This window comes from Monodelphis domestica, chromosome 2 (assembly GCF_027887165.1).
Source record: "Monodelphis domestica isolate mMonDom1 chromosome 2, mMonDom1.pri, whole genome shotgun sequence".
Taxonomy (NCBI): Eukaryota; Metazoa; Chordata; class Mammalia; order Didelphimorphia; family Didelphidae; genus Monodelphis; species Monodelphis domestica.
In genome coordinates, this window is record NC_077228.1 from 478,536,873 (window position 1) to 478,557,655 (window position 20,783).

The following is a 20,783-nucleotide window of genomic DNA, read 5'->3' on the forward strand; positions in this document are numbered from 1 at the left end:
AACATGTTGTTGGTCACGAGGAGAAACTAGCCCCAAAGTAGTAAATGGCTCATCATTAGCCCTCATGGTTTACTTTGGGTTAGTTAGGAGTTGGGGGGAGGGGGGCTCCTCCTAAAATCCATTAAGTGGAAATTATTTGATTGACAAGGGTGTTCTGTGGCATCATCCCCTGCAGGCCACAAGGGGGAGATGAGCTAGTTTGAATTCACTTTCAGACTCTGAGGGCTACATAAACCTGGCTTCTAAGTTGCTCTAAGAGCCAGAAGACTCAAAGAGACTTTGAGAGGGCACATTGCTTTAGAGAAGGAGCCACAGCATGGAAAAATTGATGTCCTCTTTTCTTTTGCCTTTTAATATAAGCACTTCACACACACCAAAGCATTGTAAGATACAGCAAGACAAATTAATTTTCAGTTTCTCTTTATTTCAGTCCTTCCTTTATGTACATAAACTGTAAAAAACACACATACATCAACTACCATGGGACTTTTTTCTTCCCAGGAAGTAGAGAGCAGAAATAAAAATTGTGGGCGATCAGGAAAGTTGAAAGTTAAGAGAGCCATGTCGAAACTCTAAAGTCCCTCTTCCTTCAAATATCCTTGATAACCTCTTCAAGCTCCTCCTTTGTGAACATATGAAATTTCAGGCCAGGCTCCACTGTTGCCAGCTAGAAGGGAAAAAAGACAGGTTAGAGAGCTGGGCTGGTTACCCTGCTGAAGGACTCTTTACAGGGCATGCACAGAATGGTGGGGAGGGAAGCCTCTGAGTGCAGCTGTTCATGAGGGGCTCACAGATCTGCTGTCCCAAGGATATTTTTTTCCAGGCTATAACAGTGCTCTGCAGGTCACTAAAATAGCTCTGTACCTCCAAAACAAAACTTTTCATTGCCCAAATCTCTTGCTTTAAAATGAATTCAACACTTGTGGGCTGACCAAGAACTTGTGGAAATACTTAGGAGTCTAATTCCTTGGGGCTACAACAAGAAAAATACCAAAAAGTCAGCAGCATGAGCACATGGTTTTTGGAGATCTGAAAGAATGTCTACATATCTGCATATAGGAACTCTTGTGGTTTTTGAAGATTATGGACCATGTGGCAACTTCACTAGCATTAAAATCAATCTCTTTTAAAAAAGACAAATAAAAAGATACTATTTGACCAATGGAACAGGAAATTGGTGATCATGAGCAGGCATGATTTCTTCAGGAAGGCTATAATACTTGTTAAGGTACAAATGAGGGAGGTGAGAAGATGGTTTCATGGTTAAGACTATTGGAGCTTTCAGACTTCTTCATTCGTTTCATAAGCACCAAGTTTACCTTCAATACCTAGGAACAAATGCTACAGTACCTTTTCAATATTCAGCTGAAAGTAGTCCAATTTGCTACTGTATTTGGTTTTTAAAATCATTCCAGTGAATACCATGTAACTTTTAAAACTTAAAAATTAAACAGCTTTCCTCAAATATGCCACTGTATTATTTGAAGAAGAGGCATTACTGTTACTTAGTAAATTTTATAATTGTTAAAATGGTGAGCCAAAGGCATCCAGTTGATTGGCCTAAACACCAACATGCTTTTGTTCCTTGCTACCTTTGTGACTGTGGACCAGTTACTTCACTACCCTATATACAATTAGTTTCCTGTTCTGAAAAATGATGAGGTTGGGATCCATGATCTAGCTACAAATCTATGCTCTAGAGGGATCACTGGATCCCTCTCCATTTCATCTGCACAGAAAGGTTTGTGAAAGTTGGAAATGAACAACATGGAGATCTGAAGATTTCACTTTGTATTAGATTAAGAAAGAAGTATTCCCCTCCCTCACAGCCCAAGGTCTCCACTAGTCTCAAGGGCCACATATCTCATTCTTGGATATAAGAGCCACCAACACATCTGCAAAACAGGAAGAGGATGGGGATTGTACCTGTCCCTCTATTAGTAAAGAGAAAAACCCAAACGAGAAAACCTTTCTTATTTGGAAATAGCAATATGGACAAGAGTTTCAGAGAATGGGCAACTGTGGACAGATTGTTAGAGAGGCCACACCTAACTGAGATCAAAGCTCTATCCTAGGATGGATGTATAGTTACTAGTCTACATGCTATATCCCCATGTTAGACAATAAGCTCCATGAGGGCCAAGATTTTTTAAAGTTTATTTAATTAACTTAGAATATTTTTCCATGGTTATGTGATTCATGTTCTTTCCCATGAGGGCTGAGATTATATCTTATCTATACTCTGGCTCTTCTCCAGAGTTCAGAACAATGTTCTGTACAATGTTTATGTTTGCAGAACTGAATATGAATCGGTAAATAATAATTCCTTACTTTTGCATGCTAAAAATACAACATTAATGTATATAGCAATACAGATAAATGCAACAAATTTGTATTGTCACATTTGAAAGTATTGGATAATAAACTTTTTCTTTCTCTTAAAAAAAAAAACCCATACCTTCTGTCTTACTATCAACGCTAGCATCCCCAGCACTTTTTAGATGAACTGTCTAGTCACACATTCTCCCTCTTGTACTTGTGAAGGTGACTTTCTGTACTCAAGTATAAGACTTTAGAAGCAATCCTACAAAATTCCATTACATTCTGTCCAAAGTTAGTGCTTGTCAAGATCTTTTGGATCCTGACGGTTTTCAAAGTGTTACTTATCCCTACCAGCCTTTGGTATGCAAATAATAATGACTTGCATTTGTCTAGCACTTTAAGGTATAAAAAGCACTTTATACTGTTATCTGATTTGATTTTCATGACAATCTTGCGAGGCAGGTGCTATTATTATTATCATTCCTTTCATGACTAAGGAAACAGAGAGGTTGAGCGACTTGTCCAGTTATGTAGCTCAAAAGTGTCTGAGGCAGAATTTGAACTCGGGTTCTCCAGTTTCCAAGTCCAGGACTCCATAAATTGTACCATCTGCCATTCATATGATAAATATATCACAGGACATGAGAATTGGAAGGGTTTCAACAACCCTTAAATAAAGGAATCCTTCCTCTAATGTGTCTAATAAATGGCTTTCTATCCTCTTCTTGAAGGCTTCCAAGGAGTGGAAAGTCGCCTCCTCTCAAGGCATGCTCTATTCCATTTTTGGAAAGATTTAATTGTTGGGAAATTTCTTCTGACATCAAGCTTACACTGGCCTTTGAACTTCCACCTATTACTCTTGGTGTGATCTTCTAAGGGCTAGCATAACTGGTCTAATCTTACCACCCTCTCCCCCCAGGACAGCCCTCAAATGCCTGAACACAGCTACCATGTCCCTGTCTTCCTTTCTCCAGACTAGCCATGTCCAGTTCTTTTCAAACAATCTCCATGTCATGAATGTAAGCCCACCACCACCTCTTCTAGACATTTTCCAGTTTATCAATGTCTTTCTTAAACTATAGTGCTCAGACCTGAACACAACTATTTCAGGTGAGGTCTGAGAAGGGAAAAGGGAAGTGGGATTATTGTCCTCCCATTTCAGGAAACTGCCCCTTCTAATGCATCAGCTATTTTAGCTGCCACATCACACTGATGAATTTGCTGTCCACTAAAACCCTGAGATCCTTTTTAGGACTGCTGTTTACCCCTGCCTCCTCCATCTGTTATTAGTGAAAGTGATTTTTTCCCTTTGTTTTCAAGGGCAAAACTATACATTTATTCTTACTGAATTTTGTCTTAAAAGTTTAGCCCAAAGTTCTAGCTTATCAAGAGCCTTTTAGATGTTAACTATTGTTAAAGATATTAATTATCTATCTCAGCTTTGTGTTGTCTAGAAATTTGATAATAAGCACACCATCAATGGCTTATCTAAGTCATTGACAAAAATATTTAAAAGCTCAGGGTCAAGGACAGCTTCCTAGGGATTTCCCACTGGAAAGCTCCTACCCTATTGAGAGTGAAACATCAATAACTATTCTTTGAGTATGGCCATCCACTAGAAACCTCTTTCTAATTAAATAATTAAGCATAACTCTTGGACACAACTATTTACCTAGTTTCAAATTCATTTTTTTCTACAAATACAACATGAAAACCCATCAAGATACTTTGTTAAAATCTAGTTATAGAAAGCATTCCTCTGACCACCACCCCCCTGCCCCCCCAGTATAATGCCTAGAATGACCTGTGTTTGATGACATTGTGTGGATTCCCTGGATCACTGCTACTTTTCCTACCTGCTCACTATCCATTCCTGTAACCAGGAATCAAAGTCAAGGTCAGTTATCACTAGTAGACTTCATTCTCTTTCCTTTTTTTTAAAAACTAGAACATTTACTCTTCTCTCCTTTCCACAGTCTTCCCAAGACTGTGGCTAAGAAATCCCACCTGCCAGTTCTTTCATTATCTTGTAATGTAGTTCATCTGGCTCTGGTGATCTGATTCTAGGAAAACTAGGGGTGCTGCTCCCCTCTACTAAGTATCAAATAGCTATTCATTATTTTGTTCTGATCTTTCTCATCCAAATCTCTTTAGTAGAAAAAAACTGGAAGCAATATTAAAAAAAAGAAAAAGAAAAAAGGCTAAATTTCTCTGCCTTCTCTTCATGGTATCATTCCATGTCCAAACAAGTGACAAATGCTTAATATACTATTGGATTTTTTTTGGTTATCCTTTGAGATGCTTTGCCCTCAATAGAGCTAAAAATCCAAATCCAACGAACCTTTCTTTTTCTTAGTTACCCTCATCAGTCTCAATTTATTTTGAGCCTCAGCATTCCTAAAACCACAGGTCAAAACTTTGCTCTTTTATTTCTCCTTTGTTACTGTCTTTATTTCTGCCTTTCACACAGGTATTTTTTAAAACTTTAAGATGGCCAATAAATTCCTGTGTATTCACATCAGGTTCTCTAGACACTTTCTGCTATTGCTCTTCATCAGAACTGGTTCTATGTTACTATTTTTTCCCCAGGTAACTTCTCACACCTTCTAGGCTGTCCTATGATCCTATCATTTTCTCTGAAGAATTTATGGGTGAGAATCAGATCTGAAAGAGAAATTGCCAATGGCAAGTCCTCTCTTTTGGAAGGGGAAATTATCCTCTTAGCTAGGTATCAATTGTTTAGTTTTGCAGTGAAAGTGATCTTACAGATATGTGGATCATTTTAGACCTCCCTCAAAACTGTAACACACTTCTAGGCTTATGATCTGTTCCCTGAACTTCTATTTACTTCTTTTGTCTACAAGATCTGAAGTGGATTCCAATGATAATATTATTTCTTCTTCCACTCTGTTGATCTTTACTCAAATACTTCCCTCTCTAATTCCTGACTTAGCACAGTGCTTTGCATAGAGTAGGCATCTGATAAATGCTTATTGCCTTGATTTAATTCACATAATTATAGCTTCCTCAAATGCAAGACTATTTTAACCTATGCTATTTCTGTTAAATAAAGTCTCCCAATTATATTTCAGTCATAAGACTTAACCCACTAGGTCTCAATGGTACCCAGGAAGCCAAAGTTACCTCTTTGTCTTAGGTCAGCTCTGGCAAAGGTTTTCAAGTTCATGTGCCCAAACTGCAACTTCAAGTTGCTTGTGAGTACCCCTGCATTACTCCACAGAACAGAGGAAGTGCTCACTTTGGGCAGCTGGACAGAGGGGCAGGGCATGCAAAAAATGCCCTCGGGCACTGGGAAGAGGAGGAATGGAACAGCTCCTTCTGTTAGCTTGGCATACATGCCAATACTTTGCCAACATTATCTTAGGCTATCTCAACAAGCATATGTTGGATACCTGGCTCTTTTCTTGGATCTCCTCTGTGAATTTTGGAGCTTTCTTCCTCCACTTTACCTAATACCTAACTAGCTTATCAGCTACACATAGGGGTGCCCATGCACCCCTAAACCCAACTTCCTTTTCAATGTTAATATCCTTTGATTCTATTTGAATGGCTTAGACAAAAACATTCCTACAAGTCTCCTGGGTCAGTTTATTGTTCCTGTATTTTAAGCTCTGTAGGATTAGGCATGTTATGTGAGTAGAGTGGAAAAATTCAGAGGTGAAAGGCAAGCCCTGCCAGTGGTCTCCCCCTGGTTCTCATAGAGGCTGACAGAGCTGTAGTGGGAAAAGAAGAAGTGAGTCCCTCAAGTACCTCTATGTTGGTGGCATTCAGCTTTTCTTCCATTACTTGCTTGAGAATTATGAGTGATGACTTGATTGCTTCTTTAAGGGTCATAGCCTGGAGAAAAAAGAGGGGGAGAAAGGGATGTGGATAAGGCATTAATTAGGAACCAAAAACACCCTCCCTTTGAAAAGGTTCTCCTAATACACTTCTGGGAATTGGGAACTGTCCCACTTGCTCTGGAAGCTATTACTTTAAGTGTACTCCAAAGAGGTCAAAGACAGAGGAAAGACCCTATGAACACACGAAATAAAAAACACGGAAAAAAAAAACCCACAAAGAAAGAAGGTGCCCATCAGTTGGAAAAGAAACACAGAGTGGTTTTGGAATGTAACAAAATAATACTGTATCACATAAATGACAAATATAAGGAATTCATAGGAACTTGGTAAAAATTGATTTGAACCGAACAAGAGAACACAGTTGACCACCTTAGGGGAAAAGCAAACAATGCTAAAAGTCAAAAGAACTTAGACTAATGCAATGTTCTCCCTAAAGGACAATGAAACACACTTCTTGTCAGGAGGAGGGCACTAGACTAAGGGTAAAGAATGAATCCTGTATTTTCATGCATGTTCATCATGTTAGTTAGCTCATTTTGTTTAACTTTAGGTCTTATTTTACAAAAAAGGATTATATTAAGGACAAGGGGGATAAACTTAAAAGTGCAAATTGATTAATAAAACTCCAAAAGAATCAAAGAGAAAACTGGCTTTAAAAGTTTATACTATATTTAAAGAAAAAATTGTTATTACTTTCTTTAAAGTATTAATAGGATAACAAATGAAATAAATGAACACACACACACACACACACACACACACACACACACACACACACACACACACACACACACACAGAAAATGGGATTTTAATCTAAGGCACCAGATAAAAACCAGAAAATTTCTCTAGGGTTCCTTACCTTAGATGAAGTTTTGGAAAATGGTTTTAATTCTTTAGTTACATAGGTTCACTTTAAAAGAATTTTATGGTCCTAGATTCAAACCCAGTCTCAAACATTTCCTAGTTGTATGAATCTACGCATGACCTTAACCTCCATTGCTTAGTCCTTACCACTCTTCTGCCATGGAACCAATACACAGTGTTAATTCTAAGACAGAAGATAATGGTTTAAAAAAAAAAGTACTCTTGATGATCTCTAACAGGTTGTGTCCATTGAGGCTAAGAAGATGCCTCATAGTACAGAACAGAAAGTGTTATTCTCTGCTTTGTTATGATCCATCACTGAAACCCTAAATTCATCCAGTCATAAAATACACTTTCTTGACACCTAATTCAGGGATGCTATTAAGGATTATGTGAGGCGATCTTTGCCCTTAACTTCCTGAGTGATAGAGCAAAGAAAAAAGAAGCACACAGAAATACAGACAGTTGGTATTTCTTTCCCATTGCATAAAAGCTTTTAGGAGGCAGATGGATGACTCAGTGAATTGAGAGCCAGGCTTAGAGACAGGAGGTTCTAGGTTCAAATTTACCTTCCAACACTTCCTAGATGAGTGACCCTGTGCAAGTCACTTAACCCCCATTGCTTAGCCTTTACTGCTCTTCTGCCTTGGAACCAATACAAGGTATTGATTCTAAGATGGAAGGTAAGGGTTAAAAAAAAAAACGCATTTAATTTGGTTAGTTTTTTGTTCTGAGACTACTAATAAATCTCAATCTTACCACCCTAGAGCATTTGGGTTAAATACCTAACTGCATTAAGAGTCAGCTACAGCAATTATGATTTCAGACAAAGCAAAAGAAAAATTGATCTAATCAAAAGAAATAAGGAGATTGCATCATGATAAAAGACAACACAGACAATGAAACAATATTAATATTAAACATATAAGCACCAAATGGCATAGCATCCAGACTCCTAAAGGAAAAGTTACATGAGTTACAGGAGGAAATAAATAGTAAAACATAAGTAGTTGGGGACCTTAACCTTCCCTTCCCAGAAGAAGATAAATCCAACCAAAAAATAAGTAAAAAAGAAATTAAGAAGGTAAATAGAACTTTAAAGGAATACATCTTTTACTCAGCAGTATTAGCACATTCACAAAAATTGACCACATAATTGGTCATAAAAACCTCATATCCAAATGTAGAAAAGCAGAAATATTAAATGCATACTTTTCAAACCAAATAATGCAACAAAAATTGTACTCAACAAGGGAGAGCAGAAATAAAGATTAAAAATTAATTGGAAACTAAATAATCTTATCCTAAAGAACAAATAAAAGAAACAATTAACAATTTCACTAAAGAAAATGACAGTCAGGAGACAACATATCAAATTTCTGGGATGCAGCCAAAGCTATACATAGAAGGAAATTCATATCTCTATATGCTCATATCAATAAATCAGAGAATGAACAGATCAATAAATTGGAAATGCAACTATAAAAACTAAAATGGAAGAAATGAAAAATTCTCACTTAAATACCAAATTAGAAATCTTGAAAACCAAGGGAGAGATTAATAAAATTGAAAGTAAAAAACCATTGAACTAATAAGAGTCAGCTACAGCCTGCATAGAAACACTCCGATCAGGTCTGAATACCTTGTGATAAACTTCCTGCAAGGAGCTCTGGGCACCTTCTGAAGCAGAGCCAATTGCCCGAGCGTCACACTGTACAAAGGTTCCTGAAGGGTCCATGTGAAACCTACCAGTCATAAAAAGATGAGAATTAAAACTTATCACCTGGATAAACATTTGGCACCATACAACTGGCTCCCTATTCACTGTATCAGGCTGCCTATAGATACAAAACTACAACTAAATTGAAATATAATCTTTTTCTGAATAGGATTGATCCCAGTAATAGTGCTCTGCATAGGAGCCTTCTTAATTCTCTTTTCTGTAAGTATTTAAGTGTGTGCATGTGTATAAGCAGAGAGGAGGGGACACAGAGAAAGGTAAAGAAGAAACTGTAGAGAAAAACTAGGCCAAATCATCTGAGGGTCATAGGTTATACAACTTGGCCAAAGTCATTAATTTGCAGTAGAGCAAACACTAGAATACTAGTTTCTCCTAATTTCTAGTAAAGCTCAGTGCTCTACAATGTAGTACCTCAGGGTGGGTGGCCTCAAAGCCAAAAGCTGCTGGGGCTCTGTGTCGCTAAGACTATGTTCCAGCCACATCCAAGTATGCCAACAGAGTTTTCTCTCTCCCAGACATATATAGTGCATTGGCTATGAAACCAGACTAGAACCCAATTATAACACTGACTCTTATATACCATCATTCAAATTATGCTTTCTAAAATATAACTGGGTATAGGAAAAGCTTGATAAAATACCATTAGCCTATAAGATGTGTTTGTGCTATTTAGGATTATCATAGCTAGTGGCAGAAAAAAAAAATCCTCAGATGCTTTCCTAGGTTTAAAATGACTCCATTCCAGGGAATTTTCTCTCTAGGCAATAATCTAATTAATTCTTAATTTCTCTCATTTACTTGTTAACGAGTGAGATTTCTCTAATAACTCATTTTAAATCCCGAAGAGAAAGACATGGCAACCAAGGTAGGTTAGAGTAGTGTCAGCGTCTTGGGTTTTGATAAGCCCTCTTTCCATATTCCAGAATCATTTCTGGACTTTTAAGAACATTTCCTTCTAGTGGTTGAAAGTTACTGCTATTTTACCAGACAAAAGGAATCCCTCAAAAGGGGTAAAAATATTACTTACAACTGTGGTCCTTTTTCATCAACTCCTCCAAACAACAGTGCCACTCCAAATGGGCGAGACTATAATGAGAGAGCAGAAAGTATGACAAAAGTAAGAAAATGATGACTTGTTAAAAGACTCCAGGTTCTAAGTCATATAGAGCAGTGGGAAAACTCAGCCCTAACCACATACTTACCATGGCACCAGGATCTGCATCCTCTTCCCCAAACTGCAAAGCCAGGTTGGAAACAGCCTGGGTCACACTCTCCACTGTCATTGTTTCATTGTAGGTGAACCAGTGGTTCTAAGGGAATGGCAAAATAAGAATATAACCTTTGTTTAACCATACTGTTGGCTAGCTAGAGTTATAAACAGAAGACATAAGTTCTTCTGGTTGACGGAACCAGAAGAAGAAAGATCAACACATATGGCCTTAGGTTCTTGGAACTTAATGAAAATGAAGAAAACTATTCTGGAATTAATCCTACAATACAAGGTTTCCCCCCCGCCCCTCCCCCCCATCTCAGTACAGTTTAAGAAGCTGAATCAAGACTACAAGCAATAAGTGATAGTGCACCCCTGTTCTTTTACAAAGGGCTAATCTCAGAAAATTTAACTCTGCATCTTTAAAGAAGGAATGCAATGACTTCCCTCAATGTCCCTATAATTCCCTTGTCAGTATTAAAATAAAAACGTATTCTTTATTTACAAGGCAACCTTATAAATAAGTTCAGAGAACTTTTCAGTTCATGATTTTTTCCCTGTACTAGCCTGTCCTTCATATAACAATAATGATGATGGCAATTGACATTTACATAATTTTCCATGAATCATTTTACATGCATTATCTCATTCAATCCAAGTAGGCACTCAGAAAGGGTTTAAATGCAAACCAAAAAATCCCAATAAGATCAGTATTTCTTTCTTTTTTTTTTAAATCCTTATATTCCATCTTGGAATCAATACTGGGTATTGGTTCCAAGGCAGAAAAGTGATAAGGGCTATGCAATGGGGGTTAAGTGACTTGCCCAGGGTCACACAGCTGGGAAGTGTCTGAGGCCAGATTTGAACCTAGGACCTCCCATCTCTAGGCCTGGCTCTCAATTCACTACTGCTGCCCCCAAGATCAGTATTTCTGATCGGACACTCAATACAAATTTTTTATTTACCGTAAGAAAAGTGTTATTTGTAAGGATGAATCAAAACATTTTAGAAACAAAAAGGACTTGGAGATCATGTTCATTCAAAGTTGTGGAAACACAAGTCTAAAAGGTTAATTATATTGCATAGAGTGCACATATAGTAAATGGAAGTCTCACCACTGGAATCTAAAGCTGCACCTAAATCCCAGGAAGCAAGCTCTTTAGCTCATGACCACCTCCTGTTGTTTAACACTCAGTTCACTTTGGTATAGAAACACAATGCCATTTCTTGCTTCACATCAAAGCAAGGCCAACAAAAAAAGGTAGACATCAGCTCTTCAGCCTGAAGCATCCCTTCAGCTATGAGATCTAGCTAGTTAGGCTCTGAGCCTCAGGCAAGTGAAAACTGGAGGTTCTGCTCCAAAGAATCGCCATGCAAAGCATCTGACATTGATATAAGCAAATACAAGGCAGCCTGGGGTAGCTGTGTCACCGGCAGAGAAAGAATGTTGGCTGCATGCTAAAAAAGGAGATGTCTGAAATATATTACCTGTGTCTCCACTCTGGCTTTATCAATCAAAGTCTTTGCATCAGCAATTAATCCACTCATGGCACAACCTGTAATGCAGAAGCAACAATGACCCACTGGGTAAAATTTGCCAATCTCCCTCTTATATGTTTCATAACATTTCACCTACTAATGAAATGCTGCAATTTGTGGAGTGGAACAATGGCAGTTGTTCAATGACCCTCAGGCTGTACTACCCAACAGATAGGGTAAGCAATCCATAAAGTATCCAAGTGAAATTATGTTCTAAAAAAACTTGGAAAAACCTCAATCACAGATGAGAACTGATGTCCAGTTGTCAAAAACAACAATTATCATTCATATATAGCTCTTAAAATAATGTCTACAGTATCTACCTTAAACAGATGTTGAGAGGCTCAGGGGTATGCAAAGGGAGTTTTAGACATTTCATTTAAATCTTCCAACAATCTTTGACAACCATTTATTCCCATTTTACAGATAATAAAAGAGGTTCAGAACAGTGAACTCAGTGACTTGCCTATAGCCATGTAGATATTAAGTGTCAATGGTTGAATTCAAACCCAACTCTAGCACTCTTCTCATCATGATGGAGTGACTTTTAAGAAGTTAGTTACAGGGGGCAGCTAGGTGGCTCAGTAGATTGAGAGCCAAGCCTAGAGATGGGAGATGGGAGGACTTGGGTTAAAATCTGGCCTCAGATACTTCCTAGCTATGTGATCCTCAGCAAGTCACTTGACCCCTATTGATTAGCCTTCAGGAACCAATACTTAAGTCATGATTCTAAGACAGAGGGTAAGGGTTAAAAAAAAAAAGTTAGCTCCTGACCATGTAAGACATAGGGGAGCAGGTGGTAGAAAACATCAAGAATGATTTTCTATATATAACAACACTCCTGAGCAAGTTCTTTACCACTTTTCATCTGAGGGCTTCAATGCACTTGCAAGAAGTTCATTAACATTTTCTTTTCCCACACCTGAAAAAAGATTCCCATGTCAAATGGAGAAAAAAGTCCTGTTGTGAATTTTAGATTTACTCCAATCTGCTTAGTCTAAAATTTTAGTAACCAGGAATGTATACACCCCACTTAAGGATTAAGTGTGGGGGAGGAAGGTCTATGACCCATGTGTGCCAGCAAGCGACAACTCAGAAACAACTGACTGACCCCTCTGGGCTGCCCAAAGCCAAGTTTAAGGCACCATTGGTACATGTGAGACACAGGAAGTGACGTAAAGAACTGCCTTTATATTTCATGTCACTTCCTGTGAGAGGGACTTGGGGACTTGATTGTGGAGGAACTCGCGCATGTTATCCTCTGGCCTCTTCCCTTAGGCTGGGGCCTCTGAACTCCTGCCTAGTATCTCTCTCCTTTTCTTCTTTTTTTTCCCTTCCTTAATATCTTCACTATATTGTAAATAAACCACCATAAAATTCCATTCTGACTTGAGTATTTCATTGGGATTTGAATTTAAGTCCCTGGCAACCAGCTAAAAATATATTCAGTCCAACCATAAGTTTTACCCCTAACATTGTCCACAGCTATAAAACAAAATCCTGAATAAAACCCTAAACCCTTTCTGAGTCCTACTCCCAAATCCAGAAGGTAACAGTGACAAATGACAAACTGGGGCTCTAACAGGAGATAAAACCAAAATAAGGGAAAACAAAAGGGACCATGAAACTATCTCCATAAAGTAGACAACCACACAAAATCTAGTTAACTGCATCAATGCATTGAGCTTGAATGGTTAGATCCTCTCTGGAAATCAGTTTCCCAATCTATAAATACTACTCTGTATCAAGCTCTCAAGGGGAGCTTTTTCAAGTGAAAAACCAATTCTGTGGTCTGAAATCCACCCAGGCAAGGCTACTGACTGTTCTACCTGAGAGACGTTGGCCCAAAAGAGAGGTCACCACAAAATTGCCTTTGGATAGCTAACTCAAATGCCATGCTATAAATAAGTAGAACTGTTCACCCTGCAGTGCCACAGAGATGCCAGGAGTTACAGAAAAGGGTCTGTAGAAACAGGAACAGGGTTAAAAAGGAAAACCACCAAAAAGGGCAGAAGGCCACTCTCAATGGAAGGCTCTGCTTTCCTTACATTCTCTCTTAACCTTTGTCACTTAGAAGATCTGTTTTAAGAGCCCTCATTTTTCCTAGGGGACAACCCTGGCCTCCTGTATCTGATCATCTCCATTTAGAGCAAGTGGCCCTTGTCCAGGGCTAACATTATACACCAATGAAGGCACAGCCACGGTAAGGAGCTGGCCCATGACCAATCCTTTACACATTTCAACAACTTTCTGGTCTGCCAAGTCTAAAATTGAGGGGGAAGGGCACTTTGGGGAGTAAGTTAAACACAAATGAGTGCTGCAGCTGCTGCTTCCTGCTTCTCCAGTTATGGCCCATTGGCTTGATGCCTGGAAAACCAGCTATCAGAAGCCAGTACCTTCTGAGAGGAGAATTTCTGTATTTTCCCCCACTAGAATGTCAGGGTCTACCCCCAAGGAACCCTCAATTCATAAATCTGCCTTGGCACACTGTGAAAGACTGACTATACCCAGAACTGACCATATGGACGAGCCTCCCCTCCTTACCTATATGAGCATCGATTTCTACAATTTTCTCAATGCTGCTGGGTTCCATAAGCGGGGATGTGATTCTCTTCTCCACAGCAAGGCATACCCCCTCTGATGTCTGGATCCCAATGGCTGTGGAGCCAAGCTAAGGACAAAGATGCTCTAGTTATGAACAGCGACAAATAGGAACAATAGTGTAACATACTCATTGGCACAAAACTATATACAGTTTGGTGAGATAGACACTTCAAACAAATACATTTCTGAATTTCTGGAAAGGGTTATTATCCAGCCTGGGCCATCCTTTCCATATGTGTCATGAAAAGAGTACATTAGACCCAGGGTTTGAGTTCTGGCCCTGCCATTTAGAAGTTGTACAGCCTTGAGCAAGTCAACCTAAGTCAAGTAGACGTGTAAAATGGAAATCCTACTACTAAATCTGTATTTGGTAAATCTCATCTGTAAAATGTGAATAAATGATATATAATGTTTAATATTAACATCAAAATGGGAATAAGTAATATTTAATATTATTTAAATAAAATTTTTTAAAAGGTAGCTATCTTACAAGGTTATTATGAGGCTCAAATAAGCAAATATATGAAAAGTCTTTGTAAACCTTAAAATACTTATGTAATTACTGGATAGTATTCTTTTTCTTACTCTAAGTCATACCACTGTTTGGAGAACACCAAAAAAGGTATCAACTTTAAGGCTAATATTTAAGGGGATATTCTAAGTTAAAAAACAAACTAGATAAGAAAGCTCACTCTGCACTGTCTAAAACATAAAACAGTCTTTTGCCTTCTGTTGTTGCTACTCTGATCCAATGACATTAACCAGGTTTGTGGCATACTGACACAATTCTTTTGTGTAAAACTGGATTTTAAAACCTGCTATAAAAAAATGAAACACAGTAACTTGAATGATATGTTTTCATTTCCATATTATTTCTCAGACTTCCTCTTCTTCCTATTCCATCTGTCACCACTAGTCCAGACCTCTGCCACCTCATGAATGGATTGCTACAACAACCCATTTTCCTTCTGGCTTCTCCCCACTTCAGTTTATCCTGCATACTGATGCACTATCCATCTTTCTAAAATACTGCTTGTATCATGTTCTTTCCTATTTGAAGAACCCACAATAGTTCTCAATTCTCTCCAGTACCATACCCAAACTCTCTCATTCTTCCTCAGTTCAAAAGCTCAACTCCAATGTAAGCCATTTCCTCAGTGTCTTTGTACATACCAGGTGTTTTTGCTAATGTTGTTTCCCTTGGGTGGAAATTCTATAGCCTTATCTAAATCCTAATTATATACACAGGCCAGTTCAAGTCTGATCTTCTCAATTAAGCCTTCCCCTACTATATTATCTCCCTTCTCAACTCCAAATTCACTTAAAAATCTTCATCATACAGTTTAGCACTGGGTCTGGCATATAACAGGTACTCAATAAATGCTTATCCCTCTCTTCACCCTCCTCTCTTTTCACTGTATATTAACAGTGCTGGGGACACAAGGCCTCAGAAATACTTGAATGATTTTGGAACAAGAAATTCACTGGCCAATCCAAGGGACTGGGTTTTTGCCCCTCAACAAGCCAACAATCTAAATAACCTTCCATCACTGTGTTTCTCTTCAATGAAAAATAACAATTCTTGGGTGGCTCCAAAGACAGTTACAACTTGATATCAAATATCAAGTTCAAGAACAACATTCTCTTCTGCACATTGACATTTCTCTCAGGTTTAATTGTACTTTTTCCTATTCCTCAATATAGTGACCAATATTCAAGCATCAAGCTAATCTGCCAATGACAGAAATGTTAATATCTTATTTCTACTCTGCCCTATCTACTTTGCCCATCCATGATGAATCCGCTTTGTGATAATTCTTTTGTCATCACTTTTGGTAACCTTTAATGTCTTTAAAATTGTCTTTTTTCTAAATTACTATCTATTTGCTGTTAAGGCAGTAACTAAGCCTTTAAAAATTCAAAAGAGCTTACAATGCCAACAAATATGTCCAGCTCCCAAATCCTCAAGAACCAAGGGAGTACCTGGCTGATCAACATGGAGGAAGTTTAGGTTTCCAGCTCTAGAAGTCTTATAAACAGGGATTAAACACAGACTTACTTTAGACATCTGAAAGTAACTCTTGTTTTAAATAGGAAGAAAGCAAATGTTTTCTCTTAGAGTTCCAATAGTTTCCAATATGTGTATTCATAGGACACCTTCAGCCTCTAACATAATGCCAAACTTAATGTTCTGAGGCAGTTGCTGCTTGCTATGATTCTTTCTTCTTCATTACCTATACCTCAATCACACCAACCTCATAAATCATTATCTCCACTCATGCTTCTCTACTCCTTCATTGCCTATGTCCTGTGATCTCTTTCTAGATACCTCTACCACTTCTCATTCCCAATAACCTTTTCCTGTGGTCCCTATATTCCAGATATACATGTTCACTAAGACAGTGTCTTTGGTACTATAGGTGGCTAATTTTATCAGTAACTTGATAAATATTGGCTCACTTAGATTTTTATGTTGCCAATTGATAAGCAATTCATTCATTTCTATTCTGTAAACAACCTGGTTCTAAACACCTTGAAGGAATACTTAAAATACAATGCAACGGCTTCTGGTCCCCAGCTCAGGCCTCTAACACAGTTCTATGGACAAGGTGATCCCACATGTTGAAATACCACAAAGGACATGCTAATATATTTAAGAAGTTGTGTCTATCAGATGCTAAAAAATAAAAGGTTGAAATGGTTATAATATTTTTTCTATATGATGTTGCTCAAGGTACACAGAAAGGCTAATAACTTCTGAGAAAGTGTAGAGGTACACAAAGTTTTATATAGATGTGAACTGCTACTAAAGTAAACCCTAAATGATCCTCAAATAAGGTGTTTGGGCCACAGAGCCCACACACCTACATTTTTTTTTTAAACCCTTACCTTCCATATTGGAATCAATACTGTGTATTGGCTCTAAGGCAGAAGAGTGGTAAGGGCTAGGCAATGGGGGTCAAGTGACTTGCCCAGGGTCACAGAGCTGGGAAGTGTCTGAGGCCAAATTTGAACCCAGGACCTCCCGTCTCTAGGGCTAGCTCTCAATTCACTGAGTTACCCAGCTGCCCCCTTACCTACATTTTTAAAAAGATCTTGGGAAAAAAACAAATTTTAAATTCTTTGCTATGTAACTACTGAGAGATACTTCAAACAAATCAGTTGTCATCCATACCTTGATGGCCTCAATGGCATATTCCACCTGGAATAATCTTCCCTCAGGAGAAAAAGTATTCACACCTCTGCAATGAAGAAATAAGTGATTATAAATTGTCCATGAGCTAAAAATAGGTGATGAAGCTGTGCTTCTCTTTATAAGTGGCTCAGTTAGAACAATATTATTTTCTTTTCCATATTACCATAAATAGTAACCACACCACTAAGTAGCACTCAAAAGAATGGGAAGTATAAGTACTCTCTTTCCAGGCCAAATCAATCACTTCCACTGCTTAACCCTAATAGAAATAATAACTTTTTTGGTTGTTCTATGCCCCCATGTCTCCTTAGGCAACCTCCAAATATTATGACCTTATTCTTGTCCTCCCTAAATTATAATTACTCCTTATATATGTGATGTTGCTTTTTAGTTAAGTTTTAGTTATTCCCTCTAATTGCCTGAATCATGTTATTTCATTAAGATTATATGCTTTTAGAAGGCAGAGAATGGGTCTATATTCAGAGTATTGGTTATAGAATCTTAAAACTGGAAAGGACCATAGTAACCTCTTCACTGTATGAATGGAGAGACTGAGGCATGGATAAATGATAATTTGCCTAAGGCCACAGAGATAGTAAATAGCATAACTAAGATTTGAATCTAGGTCTTCTCATTCTAAATCCAGTATTCTTGTAATAGCTCATAGTTACAGTGTTTTGTTTTTCTCACAACGGCCCTGTGAGGATAAAGAATACCACTCTCCCCATTTTACAGTTAAAGAACCAAAGGAAAGAATTAAATGGTGTAGTACAGCTGAAAATCAGCATTCTAAAAAAAAAAAATATATATATATATATACACATACACACACACATATATATATATATCAGTACTCTAAAAACAGTGCCTTATTATGCCATACTTTAGGAAGCACAATTTTGATCTGTAATTTTAATTAGTCCTACCCCATTCCATATCCATTATCTTAGTTTATATCATTACTTAATTCCTGTATCTTAATAGTTTCTGAAATCATCTCTTGATTTGTCTTTCTCTACTCCTTATCCAATTTACACATTGTAGATTAATTTTCCCTAAAGCACTCATAGTTCTCACCACTTCATTCCCTTGCTTTATAAACTTTCAGTGCTTCTCTTCTATTTAACAAATAGAATCTGGACTAGTTTGATATTGAAACCTCTTAATAAGAGGCCCTTAAGCCACAATCTACCTGTCACCTGTTACTCCCTTAACTAATCTAAATCTCTACTACCTTGTCCCCTAAAAAAACCAAAACAAAACTTTACTTTTCCACTTCTCCCTATAGCCAAATCATATTCACCCTTAAAAGCTCAGGTCAGATGCTTCCTTCTCCACAAAACCTTCTCCCAACCAGTTGCTTTTCTTCCCTTTGAAATCTAGTAGTACCTTAGTCTAACTACTCATATTTAATAAGTATGTACTGAATTATAGTGCATACTAGTGTATACACAAGTATTACATCCCCTAAGATTGTTTTATCATTACATATCATGATGTATATAACAATTACTTAATAAATATTTGGTAAACAAAAGAATATATAATATGTCATTAGGAGTTTAATAAAGTCAATGAAAATGATGACGAATATGTGCTCACCTAACTTTTGATGTCATATTAGAGAATCATTCTCAATACCCTAGAAAAAAGAATTAGGCCTGGACAAAGGCAAGTCTCTGAAGCTGAAGAAAATACGATGAAAAGAGTGCTAGCCTTGGAACTAAAGTACCTGGGTTCAAATCCTGTCTCTATCACTACCAGTAAGACCTTGAGGCAGATCACATCTGTCCCAGTTTCTTCATCTGTAAAAGGTGGTGGACTAGATGGCCTCTTAATTCTATGAAATTTCACATTTAGGCTTAAACATTCACACACATCTTTTAGGGAATAAGGAAAGAAAAGGAAAAATTACCCTCCTTTGATATAACTGACAAGACAGCAGTTATACTTGACATCATTTAACTATTGTTCAGACTTGTGGAAGGAAAACATCTAACTCTATTGACTCAGAATTTAAAAGCAGGAAGGGAACTTGGGAAAACATAACTATGACAAAATGAAACTGATAAAACCAGAAACTGAAAGCAAAAATGCCCCTGGCACAAATGTTGCATTTCTGGTTTCCTCCTACAGCTTAGTTTAGTGATCTCTTAAAATCTCCTTCTCAAGTTCTATAAACTGAATTCTAAAAACGAGTGCTGTAAGGTGGTTTGCTGTATCTATGTAATCTGACTTAACTTTGGCTACAGGGGGAAAAAATGCTTTTTTAAACGAAAGGCCATAATTAAGAGGTTGCAAAAGGAAGGACCAGCAAAATGAAAACCATGAAAATAAACTTCTGCTTCTCGTTTTAAATAAGAACCCCAACTAAACACCCAGGGAGTCCAATGAGAGATTACGCTCAGGAACCTACGAGGACTACAGGTCCCAGAATGCACTATTCATCTTGAGCAGTTCGAGGGGCTCATTAACACCCGTTGGAAATAAGAACGCGGCTGTTTTCAGAAAAGAGAGAGTAATTTGGTACCCTCTCCCCCATGGAGTTCTCATTCATTTCCTTTCGGTTTCAACTGCACTGCTCGCTTGGCCGGGGAGCCTCGGGAAGACTTCCTGAAGCCCTCCTCCGGGGCACAGGCCAAAGTTCGGGCCCTCTGCCCCCCCTGCCAAAGTCCAGCCCAGGGCTTTTCGCTTCCGCGCTGCTGGCGGTGACTCAGCGGCGGTCAGAGGCACAAAGCGCCGATTTCGGCCCGAGCCCAAGACTGGTGGCCTGTAGGTCCCCAAGCCCACGCCGAACCGGCTCCTGGAGAGCCTCATGACAAGGCAAAACCGAGGCCAGGCTCGGGGCCTGCCTCCCTCAGGGCTCCCTCTCCACCCGTCTTTCCCTTGGAACTCCACCGCTTGCACGAACCTGTCATACTCGGACCGGGTGAGGAACATGGTGAGGGGCAGGAGTCAGCGGCTACACGGACACTATTCAGGCCCAACGCGCCTCCACTGGCCCCGGACGTACAGAGAAATATCCCACGGAGCACCCTGGACCCCAACTGCGCAGGCGCTAGCGACCCCTTCAGCCCGCCTTCTAATTCCGATTTCTCATTGGTCGGACGTGCCTCTGCCGAGGTGATTGGGTACCGGTCTTCCCGGCATGACTTCGATTGGCTTAAGAAGCCCAGGCAAGGGGCGGGACAAAACTCTGTTCTTCCGCTTGGAGGGGCGGGTGGTTGCCAGGGACAGCCGGGCCTGGGATGGATGGAAAGGACCCCTGTTCCCTAGAGAAGCCCAACTTGGATCTGTCTCCAAGTCTGGAAAGAAGAGGAGTGCCATGTGGCTGCCTGGTCCCTTACCTTTAACGACGCCCCCTTATCCTGGGCTGTGCCTGGATTCGACTTCGATTTGTTCCTCCAGGGGCGCCTCCTCAATCCTTGGGGTGTTGAACTGGG

General features: G+C 38.8%; 1 protein-coding gene across 1 annotated transcript; it reads right to left on the minus strand.

Annotated features, from left to right (window-relative positions):
- Positions 1–403: 403 nt before the first annotated feature.
- PSMA5 (proteasome 20S subunit alpha 5) lies at positions 404–20,390 on the minus strand. Its single transcript, XM_001372431.5, has 9 exons — positions 20,252–20,390; positions 17,320–17,386; positions 14,085–14,211; positions 11,490–11,557; positions 9,994–10,101; positions 9,819–9,877; positions 8,693–8,795; positions 6,094–6,180; positions 404–667 (listed from the first exon to the last, which is right to left on the minus strand). Exons 1-9 carry the CDS (start codon positions 20,278–20,280, stop codon positions 590–592), a joined length of 726 nt encoding a protein of 241 aa, XP_001372468.1. The 5' UTR covers positions 20,281–20,390; the 3' UTR covers positions 404–589.
- Positions 20,391–20,783: the final 393 nt, after the last annotated feature.

Coding starts and splice junctions, on each gene's coding strand:
- PSMA5 (XM_001372431.5), bottom strand. CDS start 20,280: ATGTTCCTCACCCGGTCCGAGTATGACAG. Junction 9,878..9,993: donor ATGCAGATCCTGGTGCCATG/GTAAGTATGTGG, acceptor CTCTCATTATAG/TCTCGCCCATTTGGAGTGGC. Junction 6,181..8,692: donor TGCAGGAAGTTTATCACAAG/GTATTCAGACCT, acceptor TTTTTTCTCCAG/GCTATGACCCTTAAAGAAGC.